The sequence below is a fragment of the Taudactylus pleione genome, unplaced genomic scaffold, assembly GCF_031769625.1.
Source record: "Taudactylus pleione unplaced genomic scaffold, aTauple2 ptg002080l, whole genome shotgun sequence".
Classification (NCBI taxonomy): domain Eukaryota; kingdom Metazoa; phylum Chordata; class Amphibia; order Anura; family Myobatrachidae; genus Taudactylus; species Taudactylus pleione.
In genome coordinates, this window is record NW_028286474.1 from 245,640 (window position 1) to 265,498 (window position 19,859).

At 48.9% G+C, this 19,859-nt stretch overlaps 1 protein-coding gene across 2 annotated transcripts in view; it reads left to right on the forward strand.

The window, feature by feature from the left end:
- The first annotated feature begins 227 nt into the window (after positions 1-227).
- The window catches only part of LOC148435684 (uncharacterized), a 38,385-nt gene continuing 18,753 nt past the window's right edge, over positions 228-19,859 (forward strand). For both annotated transcript variants that reach the window (XM_088465645.1, XM_088465646.1), the window contains exons 1-6: positions 228-374; positions 2,425-2,567; positions 4,859-5,050; positions 5,769-5,847; positions 5,966-6,063; positions 6,220-6,667. In XM_088465645.1, the coding sequence (XP_088321771.1) occupies positions 2,490-2,567; positions 4,859-5,050; positions 5,769-5,847; positions 5,966-6,063; positions 6,220-6,667 (895 nt within the window). In that variant the 5' untranslated portion in view covers positions 228-374; positions 2,425-2,489. The remainder of the gene's footprint in view (positions 375-2,424; positions 2,568-4,858; positions 5,051-5,768; positions 5,848-5,965; positions 6,064-6,219; positions 6,668-19,859) is intronic.

Below are 19,859 nucleotides of genomic sequence, written 5' to 3' on the forward strand. Positions count from 1 at the left end.
ATGCATACAACCTAAGGACCAAAACAAAATGGCCGCCGCTCTGCCAGTGACTGTATGACCGAGGACAAAATTCGAAAGCATTGATAATCAAGAAAATGGCCGCCGCCACATGTTATGTAAATATTTATTTCCCCCGGTGATCAGATACTATGAGAACTCAGACCAGTAATATACTGTTCACTAAATTTTCCTGGAGATGTCCTTAGTGCAAGAGGGCGGCGGCCAGTTTCCTGTTCTTTTAGAGAGCAATGATATGAGGTAAATAAGAGAACGGCGGCCATTTTGTTGTGGTCTATTCTCTGCCCTACGGACACCTCTCCCAGACGGTGTGTTTCCCTGTCTGCGGCAGATCAGGAGAAGGAGCTGTGTTACAGGTACCAGTCCTGTCCTTTATTATTACTGCTGTCACTAATAGTATTAGTGTTATGTATGAGGTGTAATGCTGGGCAGTGACTGTGGGTATGGGGGTATATGTGCTGGACATGAGGCTGTATAAGGTGTGCCCAGGACTGTGTATGAGGTGTAATGCTGGGCAGTGACTGTGGGTATGGAGGTATATGTACTGGACCTGAAGGACTGTATATATGAGGTGTAATGCTGGGCAGTGACTGTGTGTATGGGGGGTATATGTGCTGTACATGGGGATGTATAAGGTGTGCCCAGGACTGTATGTATGAGGTGTAATGCTGGGCAGTGACTGTGGGTATGGGAGGTATATGTGCTGGGCATGAGGATGTATAAGGTGTGCCCAGAACTGTATGTATGGGGTGTATTGCTGGGCAGTGACTGTGGGTATGGGGGGTATATGTGCTGGACATGAGGCTGTATAAGGTGTGCCCAGGACTGTATGTATGAGGTGTAATGCTGGGCAAAGACTGGGGGTATGGGGGTATATGTGCCAGGCATGAGGATGTATAAGGTGTGCCCAGGACTGTATGTATGAGGTGTATTGCTGAGCAGTGACTGTGGGTATGGGGGTATATGTGCTGGACATGAGGCTGTATAAGGTGTGCCCAGGACTGTGTATGAGGTGTAATGCTGGGCAGTGACTGTGGGTATGGAGGTATATGTACTGGACCTGAAGGACTGTATATATGAGGTGTAATGCTGGGCAGTGACTGTGGGTGTGGGGGGTATATGTGCTGTACATGGGGATGTATAAGGTGTGCCCAGGACTGTATGTATGAGGTGTAATGCTGGGCAGTGACTGTGGGTATGGGAGGTATATGTGCTGGGCATGAGGATGTATAAGGTGTGCCCAGAACTGTATGTATGGGGTGTATTGCTGGGCAGTGACTGTGGGTATGGGGGGTATATGTGCTGGACATGAGGCTGTATAAGGTGTGCCCAGGACTGTATGTATGAGGTGTAATGCTGGGCAAAGACTGGGGGTATGGGGGTATATGTGCCAGGCATGAGGCTGTATAAGGTGTGCCCAGGACTGTATGTATGAGGTGTAATGCTGGGCAGTGACTGTGGGTATGGGAGGTATATGTGCTGGGCATGAGGATGTATAAGGTGTGCCCAGGACTGTATGTATGAGGTGTAATGCTGGGCAAAGACTGGGGGTATGGGGGTATATGTGCCAGGCATGAGGCTGTATAAGGTGTGCCCAGGACTGTATGTATGAGGTGTAATGCTGGGCAGTGACTGGGTATGGGGGGTATATGTGCTGGGCATGAGGATGTATAAGGTGTGCCCAGGACTGTATGTATGAGGTGTAATGCTGGGCAGTGACTGTGGGTATGGGAGGTATATGTGCTGGGCATGAGGATGTATAAGGTGTGCCCAGGACTGTATGTATGAGGTGTATTGCTGAGCAGTGACTGTGGGTATGGGGGGTATATGTGCTGGACATGAGGCTGTATAAGGTGTGCCCAGGACTGTATGTATGAGGTGTAATGCTGGGCAAAGACTGGGGGTATGGGGGTATATGTGCCAGGCATGAGGCTGTATAAGGTGTGCCCAGGACTGTATGTATGAGGTGTAATGCTGGGCAGTGACTGGGTATGGGGGGTATATGTGCTGGGCATGAGGCTGTATAAGGTGTGCCCAGGACTGTATGTATGAGGTGTATTGATGGGCAGTTACTGTGTGTATGGGAGGTATATGTGCTGGGCATGAGGATGTATAAGGTGTGCCCAGGACTGTATGTATGAGGTGTAATGCTGGGCAGTGACTGTGGGTATGGGGGGTATATGTGCTGGACATGAGGCTGTATAAAATGTGCCCAGGACTGTATGTATGAGGTGTAATGCTGGGCAGTGACTGTGGGTATGGGGGTTTATGTGCTGGACATGAGGATGTATAATGTGTGCCCAGGACTGTAACTGGTCTCTTAGTGTTTCATACTTTCTAATGTTACATGTGTTTTCTGATATTTATTACAATTTTCATTTATAAATATAAATTATGTATTCTTAGCAAATTGAGCTGTGGTGAAAGTCATGTGAGAACTGACGTGTGCTGTATAAATTGATTCACTGAGGATGGAGAAGGACCGTGGTCACAGAGATGAGGAGTTATTACAACTCACCCTGGAGATCATCCACCTGTTGACTGGAGAGGTGAGGGGGTCTGGGAGTGTCACAGTGACATCACTTATATCTATAGTAGTAATACAGGGACATGACTGGGGAGGTGAGGGGGTCTGGGAGTGTCACAGTGACATCACTTATATCTATAGTAGTAATACAGGGACATGACTGGGGAGGTGAGGGGGTCTGGGAGTGTCACAGTGACATCACTTATATCTATAGTAGTAATACAGGGACATGACTGGGGAGGTGAGGGGGTCTGGGAGTGTCACAGTGACATCACTTATATCTATAGTAGTAATACAGGGACATGACTGGGGAGGTGAGGGGGTCTGGGAGTGTCACAGTGACATCACTTATATCTATAGTAATAATACAAGGACATGACTGGGGAGGTGAGGGGATCTGGGAGAGTCACAGTGACATCACTTATATCTATAGTAATAATACAAGGACATGACTGGGGAGGTGAGGGGGTCTGGGAGTGTCACAGTGACATCACTTATATCTATAGTAATAATACAAGGACATGACTGGGGAGGTGAGGGGATCTGGGAGTGTCACAGTGACATCACTTATATCTATAGTAATAATACAGGGACATGGCTGGGGAGGTGAGGGGATCTGGAAGTGTCACAGTGACATCACTTATATCTATAGTAATAATACAGGGACATGACTGGGGAGGTGAGGGGGTCTGGGAGTGTCACAGTGACATCACCTTTATAGTAATAATACAGGGACATGACTGGGGAGGTGAGGGGATCGGGGAGTGTCACAGTGATATCACTTATAGCTATAGTAATAATACAGGGAAATGACTGGGGAGGTGAGGGGATCTGGAAGTGTCACAGTGACATCACTTATATCTATAGTAATAATACAGGGACATGACTGGGGAGTGTCACAGTGACATCACATATCTATAGTAATAATACAAGGACATGACTGGGGAGGTGAGAGGGTCTGGGAGTGTCACAGTGACATCACATATCTATAGTAATAATACAGGGACATGACTGGGGAGGTGAGGGGATCTGGGAGTGTCAGTGATATCACTTATATCTATAGTAATAATACAGGGACATGACTGGGGAGGTGAGGGGATCTGGGAGTGTCAGTGATATCACTTATATCTATAGTAATAATACAGGGACATGACTGGGGAGGTGAGAGGATCTGGGAGTGTCACAGTGACATCACTTATATCTATAGTAATAATACAGGGACATGACTGGGGAGGTGAGGGGATCTGGGAGTGTCACAGTGACATCACATATCTATAGTAATAATACAGGGACATGACTGGGGAGGTGAGGGGATCTGGGTGTGCCACAGTGACATCACTTATAGCTATAGTAATAATACAGGGACATGACTGGGGAGGTGAGGGGATCTTGGAGTGTCACAGTGACATCACTTATATGTATAGTAATAATACAGGGACATGACTGGGGAGGTGAGGGGATCTGGGAGTGTCACAGTGACATCACTTATATCTATAGTAATAATACAGGGACATGACTGGGGAGGTGAGGGGATCTGGGAGTGTCACAGTGACATCACTTATATCTATAGTAATAATACAGGGACATGACTGGGGAGATGAGGGGATCTGGGAGTGTCACTGTGACATCACTTATATCTATAGTAATAATACAGGGACATGACTGGGGAGGTGAGGGGGTCTGGGAGTGTCACAGTGACATCACTTAGATCTTTAGTAATAATACAGGGTCAAGACTGGGGAGGTGAGGGGATCTGGGAGTGTCACAGTGACATCACTTATATCTATAGTAATAATACAGGGACATGACTGGGGAGGTGAGGGGATCTGGGAGTGTCACAGTGACATCACTTATATCTATAGTAATAATACAGGGACATGACTGGGGAGGTGAGGGGATCTGGGAGTGTCACAGTGACATCACTTATATCTATAGTAATATTACAGGGAGATTACTGAGAATGTGGGAGTGTCAAAGTTTTTTCTCTCATCAGCACAGCTGTAATTGAGCAGCAGCGAGCCGCTATTATAAAATGGTAATAATCCCACAGTACTTATAGGAGTGGAATATATATTATTACTCCAAGTGATTTGTTTTTTTCTATCACTGAAATGAAGATGATAGGAGCAGCAGGAGATGTGTTATATAATCTCCACTTTCCTATGTATAGTATACAGTCACATATAGGGAAGTGGTTTGTATTTGTAAAATAGACCCTTGTATATTATGCAGAATTAGCTCCAATAAAAATATAAATCTCCATGTATAATAAGTATAATATACTTTTTCTTTGATGTATCCCCCATTACACAGTATTACATAGTAGTGAAGAAGACATCCGGTGAGTGTGAGACACCCAGCAGTCATCCACAGGTGTCAGGAGGACTGAGCAGAACCCAGAGCCTCATCATGGTGCCTCCACCTCACTCACTGATACATGAGAGACACAATGACCAGAAGATCCTGGAACTCACCAACAAGATCATTCAGCTGCTGACTGGAGAGGTGACTGCTGGGAATGGGGCATTATACAGTAACACCGGGGGATGTGTCTGGGTGATGACTGGAGAGGTGACTGCTGGGGATGGGACATTATACAGTAACACCAGGGGATGTGTCTGGGTGATGACTGGAGAGGTGACTGCTGGGAATGGGACATTATACAGTAACACCAGGGGATGTGTCTGGGTGATGACTGGAGAGGTGACTGCTGGGGATGGGACATTATACAGTAACACCGGGGGATGTGTCTGGGTGATGACTGGAGAGGTGACTGCTGGGGATGGGACATTATACAGTAACACCAGGGGATGTGTCTGGGTGATGACTGGAGAGGTGACTGCTGGGGATGGGACATTATACAGTAACACCAGGGGATGTGTCTGGGTGATGACTGGAGAGGTGACTGCTGGGAATGGGGCATTATACAGTAACACCGGGGGATGTGTCTGGGTGATGACTGGAGAGGTGACTGCTGGGGATGGGACATTATACAGTAACACCAGGGGATGTGTCTGGGTGATGACTGGAGAGGTGACTGCTGGGAATGGGACATTATACAGTAACACCAGGGGATGTGTCTGGGTGATGACTGGAGAGGTGACTGCTGGGGATGGGACATTATACAGTAACACCAGGGGATGTGTCTGGGTGATGACTGTATCACTGTGTGTGTCAGGTTCCTATAAGGTGTGAGGATGTCACTGTCTATGTCTCCATGCAGGAGGGGGAGTATATAGAGGAACACAGGGGTCTGTACAAGGACGTGATGATGGAGAATCACCGGCCCCTCACATCACTGGGTAAGAGGAGACTGTCATTTATTGTACAGGGGAGAGCAGGTATGAGGGCCCCCTATATACACATCACCTGATAAATCACATATATACAATGTACTCAGTCACTGTGTGTCTCCTACAGATGGACCCAGTAACAGAAATACCCCAGAGAGATGTCCCCGTCCTCTTTATTCCCAGGACTGTACAGAGGAGAATCACAGGATCCCACTGGAGCATCAGGTAGGTGGGATTTAGGGTCTCACCATTATACCAAAGTGACTTTTCATTGTATGACCTTTAGAACAGCTGTCTGTGTCTTATACTCTGATATTATACTGCTTAGTCATAATAAAGTGGAACATTATTAAAGTGTTATTTTTTGTGGGGGTTATTTAGGGTGAAGATCGGACTGATGTTAAGGGAGAGGATACAGAGGGAGTAGAGAAGACATATGTGACTGATATAAAGGCAGAAGATATAAAGGGAGAAGAAGAGGCGTATGTAACTGATATGAAGGCAGAAGATACAGAGGGAGAAGAAGAGACGTGTGTGACTTATATTAAGGTAGAAAATATAGAAGGAGAAGAAGAGATCTATGGGACTGATAAGAAGGCAGAAGATATAGAGGGAGAAGAAGAGATGTATGCGACTGATATGAAGGCAGAAGATATAGAGGGAGAAGAAGAGACGTCTGTGACTGATATGAAGGTAGAAGATACAGAGGGAGAAGAAGAGACGTATGTGACTGATATGAAGACAGAAGATATAGAGGGAGAAGAAGAGACATATGTGGGTGGTGATCAGCAGTGTAAGGAGGAGGAAATCCCTACAGATATCAGCACAGGTGAGTAATAAACACTTATTACATAAAAAGTCCCATATTCTCCTTGCTCAGTCACTACAGAAATCTCATATCTTACACATATCTCTGTCAGTAATGACTAATGAAGGAAATGTATCTGCATCAGGAGCCATCAGCCCCTCACATCATGTCACTGTGTGTTACCAGTCCAGAGATCTGACCAGTCTCCTCCTCACACTCTCTGGTGTATCTCATACATCAGGAGCCATCAGCCCCTATTATACTCCTGCTCTCCCCCTCACATCATGTCACTGTGTGTTACCAGCCCAGAGATCTGACCAGTCTGCTCCCCACACTCTCTGGTGTATCTAATACATCAGGAGCCATCAGCCCCTATTATACTCCTGGTCTCCCCCTCACATCATGTCACTGTGTTACCCGCCCAGAGATCTGACCAGTCTCCTCCCCACACTCTCTGGTGTATCTCATACATCAGGAGCCATCAGCCCCTATTATACTCCTGGTCTCCCCCTCACATCATGTCACTGTGTTACCAGCCCAGAGATCTGACCAGTCTCCTCCCCACACTCTCTGGTGTATCTCATACATCAGGAGACATCAGTCCCTATTATACTCCTGGTCTCCCCCTCACATCATGTCACTGTGTGTTACCAGCCCAGAGATCTGACCAGTCTCCTCCCCACACTCTCTGGTGTATCTCATACATCAGGAGACATCAGCCCCTATTATACTCCTGGTCTCCCCCTCACATCATGTCACTGTGTTACCAGCCGAGAGATCTCACCAGTCTCCTCCCCACACTCTCTGGTGTATCTCATACATCAGGAGCCATCAGCCCCTATTATACTCCTGGTCTCCCCCTCACATCATGTCACTGTGTGTTACCAGCCCAGAGATCTGACCAGTCTCCTCCCCGCACTCTCTGGTGTATCTCATACATCAGGAGCCATCAGCCCCTATTATACTCCTGCTCTCCCCCTCACATCATGTCACTGTGTGTTACCAGCCCAGAGATCTGACCAGTCTCCTCCCCACACTCTCTGGTGTATCTCATACATCAGGAGCCATCAGCCCCTATTATACTCCTGGTCTCCCCCTCACATCATGTCACTGTGTTACCAGCCCAGAGATCTGACCAGTCTCCTCCCCACACTCTCTGGTGTATCTCATAATCAGGAGACATCAGTCCCTATTATACTCCTGGTCTCCCCCTCACATCATGTCACTGTGTGTTACCAGCCCAGAGATCTGACCAGTCTCCTCCCCACACTCTCTGGTGTATCTCATACATCAGGAGACATCAGCCCCTATTATACTCCTGGTCTCCCCCTCACATCATGTCACTGTGTTACCAGCCCAGAGATCTGACCAGTCTCCTCCCCACACTCTCTGGTGTATCTCATACATCAGGAGCCATCAGCCCCTATTATACTCCTGCTCTCCCCCTCACATCATGTCACTGTGTGTTACCAGCCCAGAGATCTGACCAGTCTCCTCCCCACACTCTCTGGTGTATCTCATACATCAGGAGCCATCAGCCCCTATTATACTCCTGCTCTCCCCCTCACATCATGTCACTGTGTGTTACCAGCCCAGAGATCTGACCAGTCTCCTCCCCACACTCTCTGGTGTATCTCATACATCAGGAGCCATCAGCCCCTATTATACTCCTGGTCTCCCCCTCACATCATGTCACTGTGTTACCAGCCCAGAGATCTCACCAGTCTCCTCCCCACACTCTCTGGTGTATCTCATACATCAGGAGCCATCAGCCCCTATTATACTCCTGCTCTCCCCCTCACATCATGTCACTGTGTGTTACCAGCCCAGAGATCTGACCAGTCTCCTCCCCACACTCTCTGGTGTATCTCATACATCAGGAGCCATCAGCCCCTATTATACTCCTGGTCTCCCCCTCACATCATGTCACTGTGTTACCAGCCGAGAGATCTCACCAGTCTCCTCCCCACACTCTCTGGTGTATCTCATACATCAGGAGCCATCAGCCCCTATTATACTCCTGGTCTCCCCCTCACATCATGTCACTGTGTTACCAGCCCAGAGATCTGACCAGTCTCCTCCCCACACTCTCTGGTGTATCTCATACATCAGGAGCCATCAGCCCGTATTATACTCCTGCTCTCCCCCTCACATCATGTCACTGTGTGTTACCAGCCCAGAGATCTGACCAGTCTCCTCCCCACACTCTCTGGTGTATCTCATACATCAGGAGCCATCAGCCCCTATTATACTCCTGCTCTCCCCCTCACATCATGTCACTGTGTGTTACCAGCCCAGAGATCTGACCAGTCTCCTCCCCACACTCTCTGGTGTATCTCATACATCAGGAGCCATCAGCCCGTATTATACTCCTGCTCCCGCCCTCACAACATGTCACTGTGTGTTACCAGCCCAGAGATCTGACCAGTCTCCTCCCCACACTCTCTGGTGTATCTCATACATCAGGAGCCATCAGCCCGTATTATACTCCTGCTCTCCCCCTCACATCATGTCACTGTGTGTTACCAGCCCAGAGATCTGACCAGTCTCCTCCCCACACTCTCTGGTGTATCTCATACATCAGGAGCCATCAGCCCCTATTATACTCCTGCTCTCCCCCTCACATCATGTCACTGTGTGTTACCAGCCCAGAGATCTGACCAGTCTCCTCCCCACACTCTCTGGTGTATCTCATACATCAGGAGCCATCAGCCCCTATTATACTCCTGGTCTCCCCCTCACATCATGTCACTGTGTTACCAGCCGAGAGATCTCACCAGTCTCCTCCCCACACTCTCTGGTGTATCTCATACATCAGGAGCCATCAGCCCCTATTATACTCCTGGTCTCCCCCTCACATCATGTCACTGTGTTACCAGCCCAGAGATCTGACCAGTCTCCTCCCCACACTCTCTGGTGTATCTCATACATCAGGAGCCATCAGCCCCTATTATACTCCTGCTCTCCCCCTCACATCATGTCACTGTGTGTTACCAGCCCAGAGATCTGACCTGTGTCCTCCCCACACTCTCTGGTGTATCTCATACATCAGGAGCCATCAGCCCCTATTATACTCCTGCTCTCCTCCTCACATCATGTCACTGTGTGTTACCAGCCGAGAGATCTCACCAGTCTCCTCCCCACACTCTCTGGTGTATCTCATACATCAGGAGCCATCAGCCCCTATTATACTCCTGGTCTCCCCCTCACATCATGTCACTGTGTGTTACCAGCCCAGAGATCTGACCAGTCTCCTCCCCACACTCTCTGGTGTATCTCATACATCAGGAGACATCAGCCCCTATTATACTCCTGGTCTCCCCCTCACATCATGTCACTGTGTTACCAGCCCAGAGATCTGACCAGTCTCCTCCCCACACTCTCTGGTGTATCTCATACATCAGGAGCCATCAGCCCCTATTATACTCCTGCTCTCCCCCTCACATCATGTCACTGTGTGTTACCAGCCCAGAGATCTGACCAGTCTCCTCCCCACACTCTCTGGTGTATCTCATACATCAGGAGCCATCAGCCCCTATTATACTCCTGCTCTCCCCCTCACATCATGTCACTGTGTGTTACTAGCCCAGAGATCTGACCAGTTTCCTCCCCACACTCTCTGGTGTATCTCATACAGTACATCAGTACAAGGGACGTCATTTCCTTTGTGATTGAATCACTGATCAATTGGATTAGACCCCATAGTGCTGCTGTCAGATTTACGAAAAATAGCTTCCCTGTGCATTACCCATGATCCTCCCTGTGCACTGACACATGTCACATTACCCATGATCCTCCCTGTGCACTGACACATGTCACATTACCCATGATCCTCCCTGTGCACTGACATGTCACATTACCCATGATCCTCCCTCTGCACTACTAATGTCACATTACCCATGATCCCCTCTGTGGACTACCCATGTCACATGATCCTCCCTGTGCATTACCTAGGTCACATTACCCTTGATCCTCTCTATGGACTACCAGTGTCACATTACCCATGATCCTCCCTGTCCATTACCCATGTCACATTACCCATGATCCTATATGTGCACTACCCATGTCACATTACCCATGATCCTCTCTGTGCACGGCCCATGTCACATTACCCTCGATCCTCTCTATGCACTACCCATGTCACATTACCCATGATCCTCTCTGTTCATGACCTTTTCCACATTACCCATGATTGTACCTGTGCATTACCCATGATCCTCCCTGTGCATTACCCATGTCACATTACCTGTGATCCTCTTTGGGCACTACCCATGTCACATTACCCATGATCCTCAATGTGCACTACCCATGTCATTTTACCCATGATCCTCTGTGTGCTCTGACACATGTGAATTACCCATTATCTTCCATCTGTAATATCCCCTGAGTGTGTGTGTGTGTGATTCTCATTTTGCTCTATATTAATGCTGTGATAATAAGAAAATATTGCAGCTGATGCCCAGCACCCATTACACCACACTCCGCACAGAGTCCACCTGCTCTCACACACCCGTCATTGCACAATGGCTCCCTCCAGTCTCTGTGGTTGGATGCTCTGTAGAGTTGCACTTTATATGATGACCTGTCTCAATATCCTGCTCTGCCCTACTGCTGTCTTCCTTTGCTGTTGCCGTCTGTACCCTGTGCCATTCCCCTACCCTGTCCTGCTGCCTCCCCCCGCTCTGTGCCCTGCACCATTCCCCTACCCTGCTGCCCCCTCCCCTCTGTGCCCTGCACCATTCCCCTACCCTGTCCTGCTGCCTTCCCTGCTCTGTGCCCTGCGCCATTCCCCTACCCTGTCCTGCTGCCCCCTCCCCTCTGTGCCCTGCACCATTCCCCTACTCTGTCCTGCAACCTCCCCCACTCTGTGCCCTGCACCATTCCTCTACCCTGTCCTACTGCCTCCCCCTCCCTCTGTACCCTGCACCATTCCCCTACCCTGTCCTGCTGCCCTGCCCGCTCTATATGCCCTGCACCATTCCCCTACCCTGTCCTGCTGCCTCCCCCGCTCTGTGCCCTGCACCATTCCCCTACCCTGTCCTGCTGCCTCCCCCTCTCTGTGCCCTGCACCATTCCCTTACCCTGTCCTGCTGCCTCCCCCGCTCTGTGCCCTGCACCATTCCCTTACCCTGTCCTGCTGCCTCCCTCGCTCTGTGCCCTGCACCATTCCCCTACCCTGTCCTGCTGTCTACCACGCTCTGTGCCCTGCACCATTCCCCTACCCTGTCCTGCTGTCTCCCCCGCTCTGTGCCCTGCACCATTCCCCTACCCTGTCCTGCTGTCTACCACGCTCTGTGCCCTGCACCATTCCCCTACCCTGTCCTGCTGCCTCCCCCGCTCTGTTCCCTGCACTATTCCCCTACCCTGTCCTGCTGCCTCCCCCGCTCTGTGCCCTGCATCATTCCCCTACCCTGTCCTGCTGCCTCCCCCGCTCTGTGCCCTGCACCATTCCCCTACCCTCTCCTGCTGCCTCCCCCGCTCTGTGCCCCAACCCTGTCCTGCTACCCTGCCAGCTCTATATGCCCTACACCATTCCCCTACCCTGTACTGCTGCCTCCCCTGCTCTGTGCCCTGCGCCATTCCCCTACCCTGTCCTGCTGCCCCCTCCCCTCTGTGCCCTGCACCATTCCCCTACTCTGTCCTGCAACCTCCCCCACTCTGTGCCCTGCACCATTCCCCTACCCTGTCCTGCTGCCTCCCCCTCCCTCTGTGCCCTGCACCATTGCCCTACCCTGTCCTGCTGCCTCCCCCGCTCTGTGCCCTGCATCATTCCCCTACCCTGTCCTGCTGCCTCCCCCACTCTGTACCCCAACCCTGTCCTGCTACCCTGCCAGCTCTATATGCCCTACACCATTCCCCTACCCTGTCCTGCTGCCTCCCCCACTCTGTACCCCAACCCTGTCCTGCTACCCTGCCAGCTCTATATGCCCTACACCATTCCCCTACCCTGTACTGCTGCCTCCCCCGCTCTGTGCCCTCTCAGATTCAGAGTTTGTATAGTACCCATAACTGGGGCCCAGCGTAGGACTGACTTGAACTTGAGTGAATGAAACTAGAAGGATGAATGATTCTCCTCATTCAGTATCACCTATATAGGATATGGTAGAACAGAGCAAATCGAGGTCTGAATAAGTATGCTCCCTGGCAGTGGTAGTTATACCTTTTACAGCCTAATGCAAAAGAGAGCAATTGAGTAAGGGATGAATCCATCTGTAACACACCGAAATATGTGTGTGTGTAGATGACAGCTGAAGGAACTTGAACAGTCAGTAGCAGCACAGAACACATGTGATATAGGTGAGAGAGAGGCTGCATACAGGAGGCTAGGTATAGCAGACTGTAGTGATGAATGAATCCTTACTGCTGGAGGCAGACGGCACACTGGTGTAAGGTAGTGCTGACTACATTAGGTGAGCAGACGGAGACAGGTTGAATCCACTGGAAGGAAAGCACTCCGGTGAGAGAGCAGAGAGAGAACAGCTTCTGTCACTGGAGACCAGGAGTCCTAGGAGACCACTTGTACTGGCAATGGACAGGTCTCAGAGAGCCTTTTAAAGAGGGAGCTGTAGCACAGGATGGGCGGTGAGAGTCATGTGCAGCACAGGGACGCTGTGGATGGCTAAAACTACTCAGCTGACTTCAGGAAAGTTAGAGGCACTCATACTGCACCAGCTACAGGTGATTCCTGACATGACTGGCCAGCAGGCATATTCCAGCCAGTGAAATGGCAGTGCCGAGTGGGTTAGGAAGGGTCCAAGTATCCGATTTGTGACACCGTCGTCAATCTGTGTTGCACCGTCCTGCCGCTCTCCGTCCCTCTTCTTCCCTCTCACAGCTTGTGAACTCTGAAGTTCAGCCTTAGAAGCATGGGTCGGTGCTACCTGGGAATGACCAGAAGGGGACATAGAGGCCGTGTCAGTGTTTATACTTGGGTACTATTACTCACCAAGGTCTCCATATGGGGGGTGGTGTCCAATGTGGCCGTGCAATCTGCATGTCACTGTGGCTGGGTCTATGCAATGTGCTGGTGGGAGGTACCTGGGTATAGAGTCTTAAGTCTACTAGGTAACCCAGAGTATTATTATGGCTCATGGATCACACAGGTAAGACAACGGGGATGTTCTGCAGAAGAGTGAGGGGATCCCTAGTCCAGCAGCCTAACACCGCCAAGGCTGGGACTTCTTCCCTCTGTACAATCCTGTAATACTGTCCTGCTGGCAGGACACAAAGCAGGACACAAAGCTCCTCTCCAGTATCTCCTGGAGCCTAAACTACACTCCCCAGAGGACGTTATACAGTACTGAGCCCCAATCTCCTCCTCTCCTGTCCTTGTAATACAGCTCAGTTCCCACAATGTGGCTATACACCCCTGTGCAGGTAACTCATTAGTGTGTCCCTGTAGAGGGGCTGGGTGTGATGTACACGCCCCCTGATTACTAGTTATCCCCCATTGTGTATGTGTGTTGTAGTGTCTGAGAGTTACCTGGATGGAACTCTTATGATTGATAATAAAGAACGGAATCTATGATAATGACTGGTCCGTCCTCCTGTTATCTCTTTATAATCATGTGTGACATCATGCACCCTCCAGCTGTTCTATGCTCCCTGCCTCAGAGAGAGACAGACAGCATGGACACGTATAAACTTCCTCTAATCATTGTTATTATTAACACTTTCTTATATAGCGCAGCATATTTTGTTGCCCATAACAATTGGAAACAACAGTAATAGAACAAACTGGGTAATAACAAACAGACAGAGGTAAGAGGGCCCTGCTCGCAAGCTTACAATCTATAGGGAATAGGTAATCATACACAAGGATAGGTGCTACATATTGCATATTGGCCCAGCCAGATTGCAGAGGGTCTTGGTGGGCTGTATGATCCAGTCACAGAGGAATGTTGTCCTAGTGTTAATGGCTTTTAGCCTTGACAGTGACCAGATAATTCACTACCTTAGTCAGTGCTGTCTCTGTGGAGTGTTGGGAATGAAAGCCTGATGGAAGTGGGTCCAATAAGTTGCGTGAGTTAATAGTGTGTGAGGCGAGTGTAACATTCTCAAGTATTTTAGAGGGGCATGGGAGATGGGACGGTAATTTGAAATAAATTAGGGTCAGAATTTAGTTTTTTTCAGAATGGAAGTAATCACCAAATGCTTGAACAGTGATGGAAAGATACTAATAGAGAAAGAGAGAGTGCAGATTTTAGTTAAGGTTGGGATGAGCACAAGAGACAGATGATTTGTAAGGGTATAGGATGAAGAGGAGAGGTAGTAGAGTAGGAGGATGAGAAGAGCGTAAATAGTTCATCTTCATTTGTGGGGTCAAATGAAGAGAATGTGCCAGAGGGTTCAGGTAGGGAATTAAGCAGGTCACTGGCTGAGAAAGAGCCTATAATTTAATTTCTGATCTTATCAATCTTGTTCTTGAAATTGGAAGCAAGATCTTGTGCAATGATAGTAGCAGATGGGTTGGGTGAGGGAGGGGTAAGAAGTGATCTAAATGTATTAAAAAGTTGCTTGAGGGTTAGAGGCTTGGACAGAAATAAGAGATTGGAAGTATGTTTATTTGGCAGTGTACAGAGCATTACATGGTAGATGGTCTTACATGTGAGGAAGTCACTTGAAGTACGAGATGTTCTACTTTGTGTGAAAATTTTTGTAGGTGTCTTGTTCATTTGGAATGCCACGACTGACCTCTAAGTCTACATGGAGTGTGATGGGTAGCTGGAGCCACTTTATCGAGGGTTATTTCTAGAGTCTGGTTCAGGTGTGATACAGCTGCCTCAGGAGAAGTGGATGTAGAGATTGGTGAGAATAGTTGTTGCACAGAGGTGGATAGCTGTTGAAAATTAATAGCATTAATATCTCTGTGAGTGTGAGGAGGCTTGGTTGATTTCAAAGACAGGTTGACGTAATTGAGGAGAGCATATAGGTGATAAGGTTGTGATCTGAGAGAGGGAAAGGAGCGTTAGTAAATTTGTAAACTGAGCATAGTCTGGTGACTACAAGATCAAGGCAGTGGCCTTCCTGATACATAGAAGAGTCAGTTTATTGGGAGAGGCCGAGATGAGAGGTTTGGTGGCATGAGGAGATTGTGGACTGTAAATAGGGATATTCAAATCACCCATGATGATGGTGGCAATGTCAGGATAGATGAGGGAGCCAGGCAGAAATAGGTTCCAGAAATATTTGGGGTGGCCCAGGTGGGCGATAGACTGCAACACGCATAGAGAATGGTATGACAGTCCTGATGGAATGTACATATGATGTAAATGTGAGTGATGGTACCTGTGGGAGAACTATGTATGTAATAGATTGGGACAGTAATATTCCAACCTCACCTCCTTTACTATTACCAGGCCTGGAGGTGTGTGTGACGTGTAGATCACCGTGTGACAGTGCTGCAGGGGAGGGAGTGTATGATTGTGTGAGCCATGTTTCTGTTATCGCCAGAAGGTTGAGGTTCTTTAAGATCGTAGTAGATTATTGTGGCGTCAATGTGTACAGAGGGGTGAGATACAGGGAGAGTGATGGATGTAATAGTCTTAGAGAAGATACCATGGAGTGATATAGGAAAAAGCTCATGTGTGTATATGAGAGGGGAGTAGAGTAATGAGGAGGCAATGTGTACAGAGGAGTGACATACAGGGAGAGTGACGGATGTAATAGCCTTAGAGAAGATACCATGGAGTGATATAGGAAAAAGCTCATGTGTGTGTATATAAGAGGGGAGTAGAGTAATGAGGAGGCAATGTGTACAGAGGGGTGAGATACAGGGAGAGTGATGGATGTAATAGCCTTAGAGAAGTTACCATGGAGAGAAATTAGAAAAAAAAAACTATATCCTTTTTCATCCATCTGGGGGATGCCATTACTTCTGGGTTATGCATAGTGAGGTGTGGAGTTGGCCACTTGCTAATTGAAACTGGCATCCACCCCCTATATACTCCCTCCCCTTTCACTCTAACCTCAGTCTTGTTTTTAGAGCCTTGGAGTAAGGCACTGGCTTGGTCCTAGCTTTTAGTTAGGCTTCATTTTTTTATTTCTTCTTCAGGGTCCATAGGGCTCCACACGGAGACAATGGGGTGTAGGTGGTACTTGGAGAACCGGACAACAACAGTTTTTCCTGTCCCAGAATGCTCCGATCCTTCCCCCTATACCCCGCCCACAGCCTGAGGGCAACTCAGTTTCTTTGGTGCCCGGCAGGAGCTGGATCTCCGTTAGACAGGGGCTGCTATTAAGCAGCCCAATCTTTATTTGTATGATTTTAATATTTACTTTTATTTACATTTTTTTCTACTACAGAGTAGCAGCACTAGACAGTCCTTTGGGAATCTGCACAGCTGTTCCATCATCCCTCCGCAGCGCAGTGACACCAGCCCTCGGCTAGGTACTCGCAGCGGGGTTCCGGGGGACCTAGCTAGCAGGGCTCCTCAGACTGCAGCCGGGACTCAAGGGGACAGGTAAGTCTATGCGCAGTCTTGCCTCCAGTCTCAGGAGACAGACCGGAGGTGCTGATATGGACAGCGGTTAGTCTGGGACTCCACTAGACCACCAGGGTATTACAAGCACTGGCGCAGGACAGATTAAGGCCATTGTGGTTGATGTCAGCATAGGGGAGAAGGTGCGCTCCCTGCGGCCCCTCCCCCGGCTCAGGGCACCATTCCGCTGCGGTCTTGCTGCTCCCTGAGTTGCTCCTCCCTCACCCTCCGCCCCCTCTGATACTCACCGCAGCCATATTCTGCATTCAGGTCTCTCTGGAAATGCTGGGTCCAGTCTCCCTGTATACCTCTCCCAAGGGCCAGGTTATTTAGTGCTATATCCTTTCAGCCACTGCAGTCTGTGTAGTTGAATTAGTGCTCACTGCAGTTATATGTTCTGCATTGTATGTGACTTGTGCTAGTGCTGCTGTCTGTTTATTTCTTTGACAACTGTCAGCTTATACCTTTCCATTTCTTTCATTCGAACCCTGGAATACTGATGTATAGGGGGTTTATTGTACCTCACATCTCCTTATATTTGTGAGGGTTATCACATACTATATATCGGTGTTGTGTATTACACTGTGCCACATTGCACATATATCTTGGTTGCTCACTGCACTGTGCCATGTCATGTGCTTCATTGTCTTGCAGCTATGTCTGGCAAAGGGCAAGAATAACAACCAGCCTGCTGCTCCCACTCTGGTGTCTTGTAAGTCCTGCTCAGCAGGCTTAGCTTCAGTGGACCTCATTCAGGATGGTCTTTATGCATCTTGTTATATGGCACCTGGCCTATCAGCCCCTGCATCCTCTCAGGACCCTCCCCATGGCTTCTTTTTCACAGGTGTTGGCAAAGTTTGTGGACCACCTAACGGTCCCTGTGGTAGCTCTCCCCTATGGGATGGCCACAACAAGTTCTCCCTGCAAATCCTTTACCTCCCCCATGGGTAGACTTGCTTTCTACCTCAGTGCAGTCTGGCGGATACCTTTACAGCCTTTCAACAAATGCTGCAAAAAGAGAGACCCTTACCTAGTAAACCTCCTAAGCTATTTTCCCAGTCCCCCGCCTCTAAATTGAATATACCTGCACTTGTGAGAGCTGTAAAATCTATTCTTCAGATAGAAGAGGCAGAACCCACTCCTAAGGTAAAAGAGCCACTGTTTAAGCGACAGAAGGTAGTTTTGCGAGACGTCCCTCACTCGGATCAGCTATCTGATCATATGAGTGAGACATGGAATATGCCAAGTAAAAGGTTTCAGCTACTTAAACATTTAAGTTCCTTTGACCCCTTTCCATCTTCTGATTGCACTAAATGGGAAGTTCCCCCGGAAGTGGATTCTTACGTTCTTGCCTTCTGCATCTACTGCAAAACCTCGAATATCATCCTTTCGTCCTCAAGGAAAAGCAAAGGGTCAGTTCTTTCCAAGGTAGTCGGCATCCACTAAGGCCTCAAAGCCTAGGACCAAACAGGCCTGGGCTACTAGACGTCCACCTACCAAATCTTCTAGTGTATGGGGCCCAACGGGTCTCATTGGCCTATCCTAAACTTCAAATCTCTGAACAAGTTTATCAAGGTGGCCAGGTTTCGTATGGAAACCCTACGCTCTATTCTCATGACTATGGAGCCTGAGGACTTTATGGTGTCTCTAGACATTCAAGACGCTTACCTACATGTACCTATAGTGCCTCCTCATCGGCAGTATCTCCAGTTTGCTATACTACAGCTACATTACCAATTTCAAGCTCTGCCTTTTGGGCTTTCTACAGCTCCTCGCGTCTTTACCAAGATCATGGCAGTTATGGCGACCTATCTTCGACGTCAAGGGATCAGTTTGCTCCAATACCTGGACAATCTCTTGCTGTAAGCAAGCTCCCCAGAAACTCTTCACCGCCATCTACACATAACCATTGCATTTCTACAAACGCTCGGTTGGCTGATCAACTGGAAAAAGTTTTCCCTGACTCAAAGAATGGTACATCTGGGAGCCCTCCTGGACTCTCTGGCTCAGAGAATCTTCCTGATGGCAGACAAAATCTCTGCATTACAACACCGAGTGCGCAGATCACTACAGAGTCACCAAGTGTCAATTCACTCTGCAATGCAGACCTTGTGATCCATGGTGTCCACCTTTGACATGGTGGAGTACACTCAGTTTCACTCTAGGCCCCTACAACACCTGATCCTGTCCAGGTGGAACGGCCTCCCCCATCTGCTCAGATCCCAGACAGTGGGCCTGTCCCTAGCCTGGTGGCTACAGACGACTCACTTAAAGAAGGGTCACACCTTTTGGATCCAGGACTTGGCACTCCTCACCACAGATGCAAGCCTCTGCGGGTGGGGCACAGTGACTGGCCAGCACTCCTTCCAAGGACGCTTGACTGCAGCCGAGGCGATCTTACCAATCGATATCCTGGAACTCCGAGCCATCCACAGAGCCCTCACTTTGGCTCAGGATATTCTTCAGGGCAGGCCAGTACAAATACAGTCCAACAATGCCTCGGTAGTGGCCTACCTCAATCACCAAGGAGGCACTTGAAGTTGGGAAGCAATGGCGGAAGTGTCCTGCATTCTCACATGGGCCGAATGCCATCTCCCAGCCATCTCCACAGTGTTCATCTCAGGGATTCTCATTTGGGAAGCGGATTTCCTCGAGGTGCATGCAGGGGAGTGGTCTCTAGATCCAGAAGTCTTTCAGCTCCTGGTGGACAAATGGGGTATTCCAGACATGGA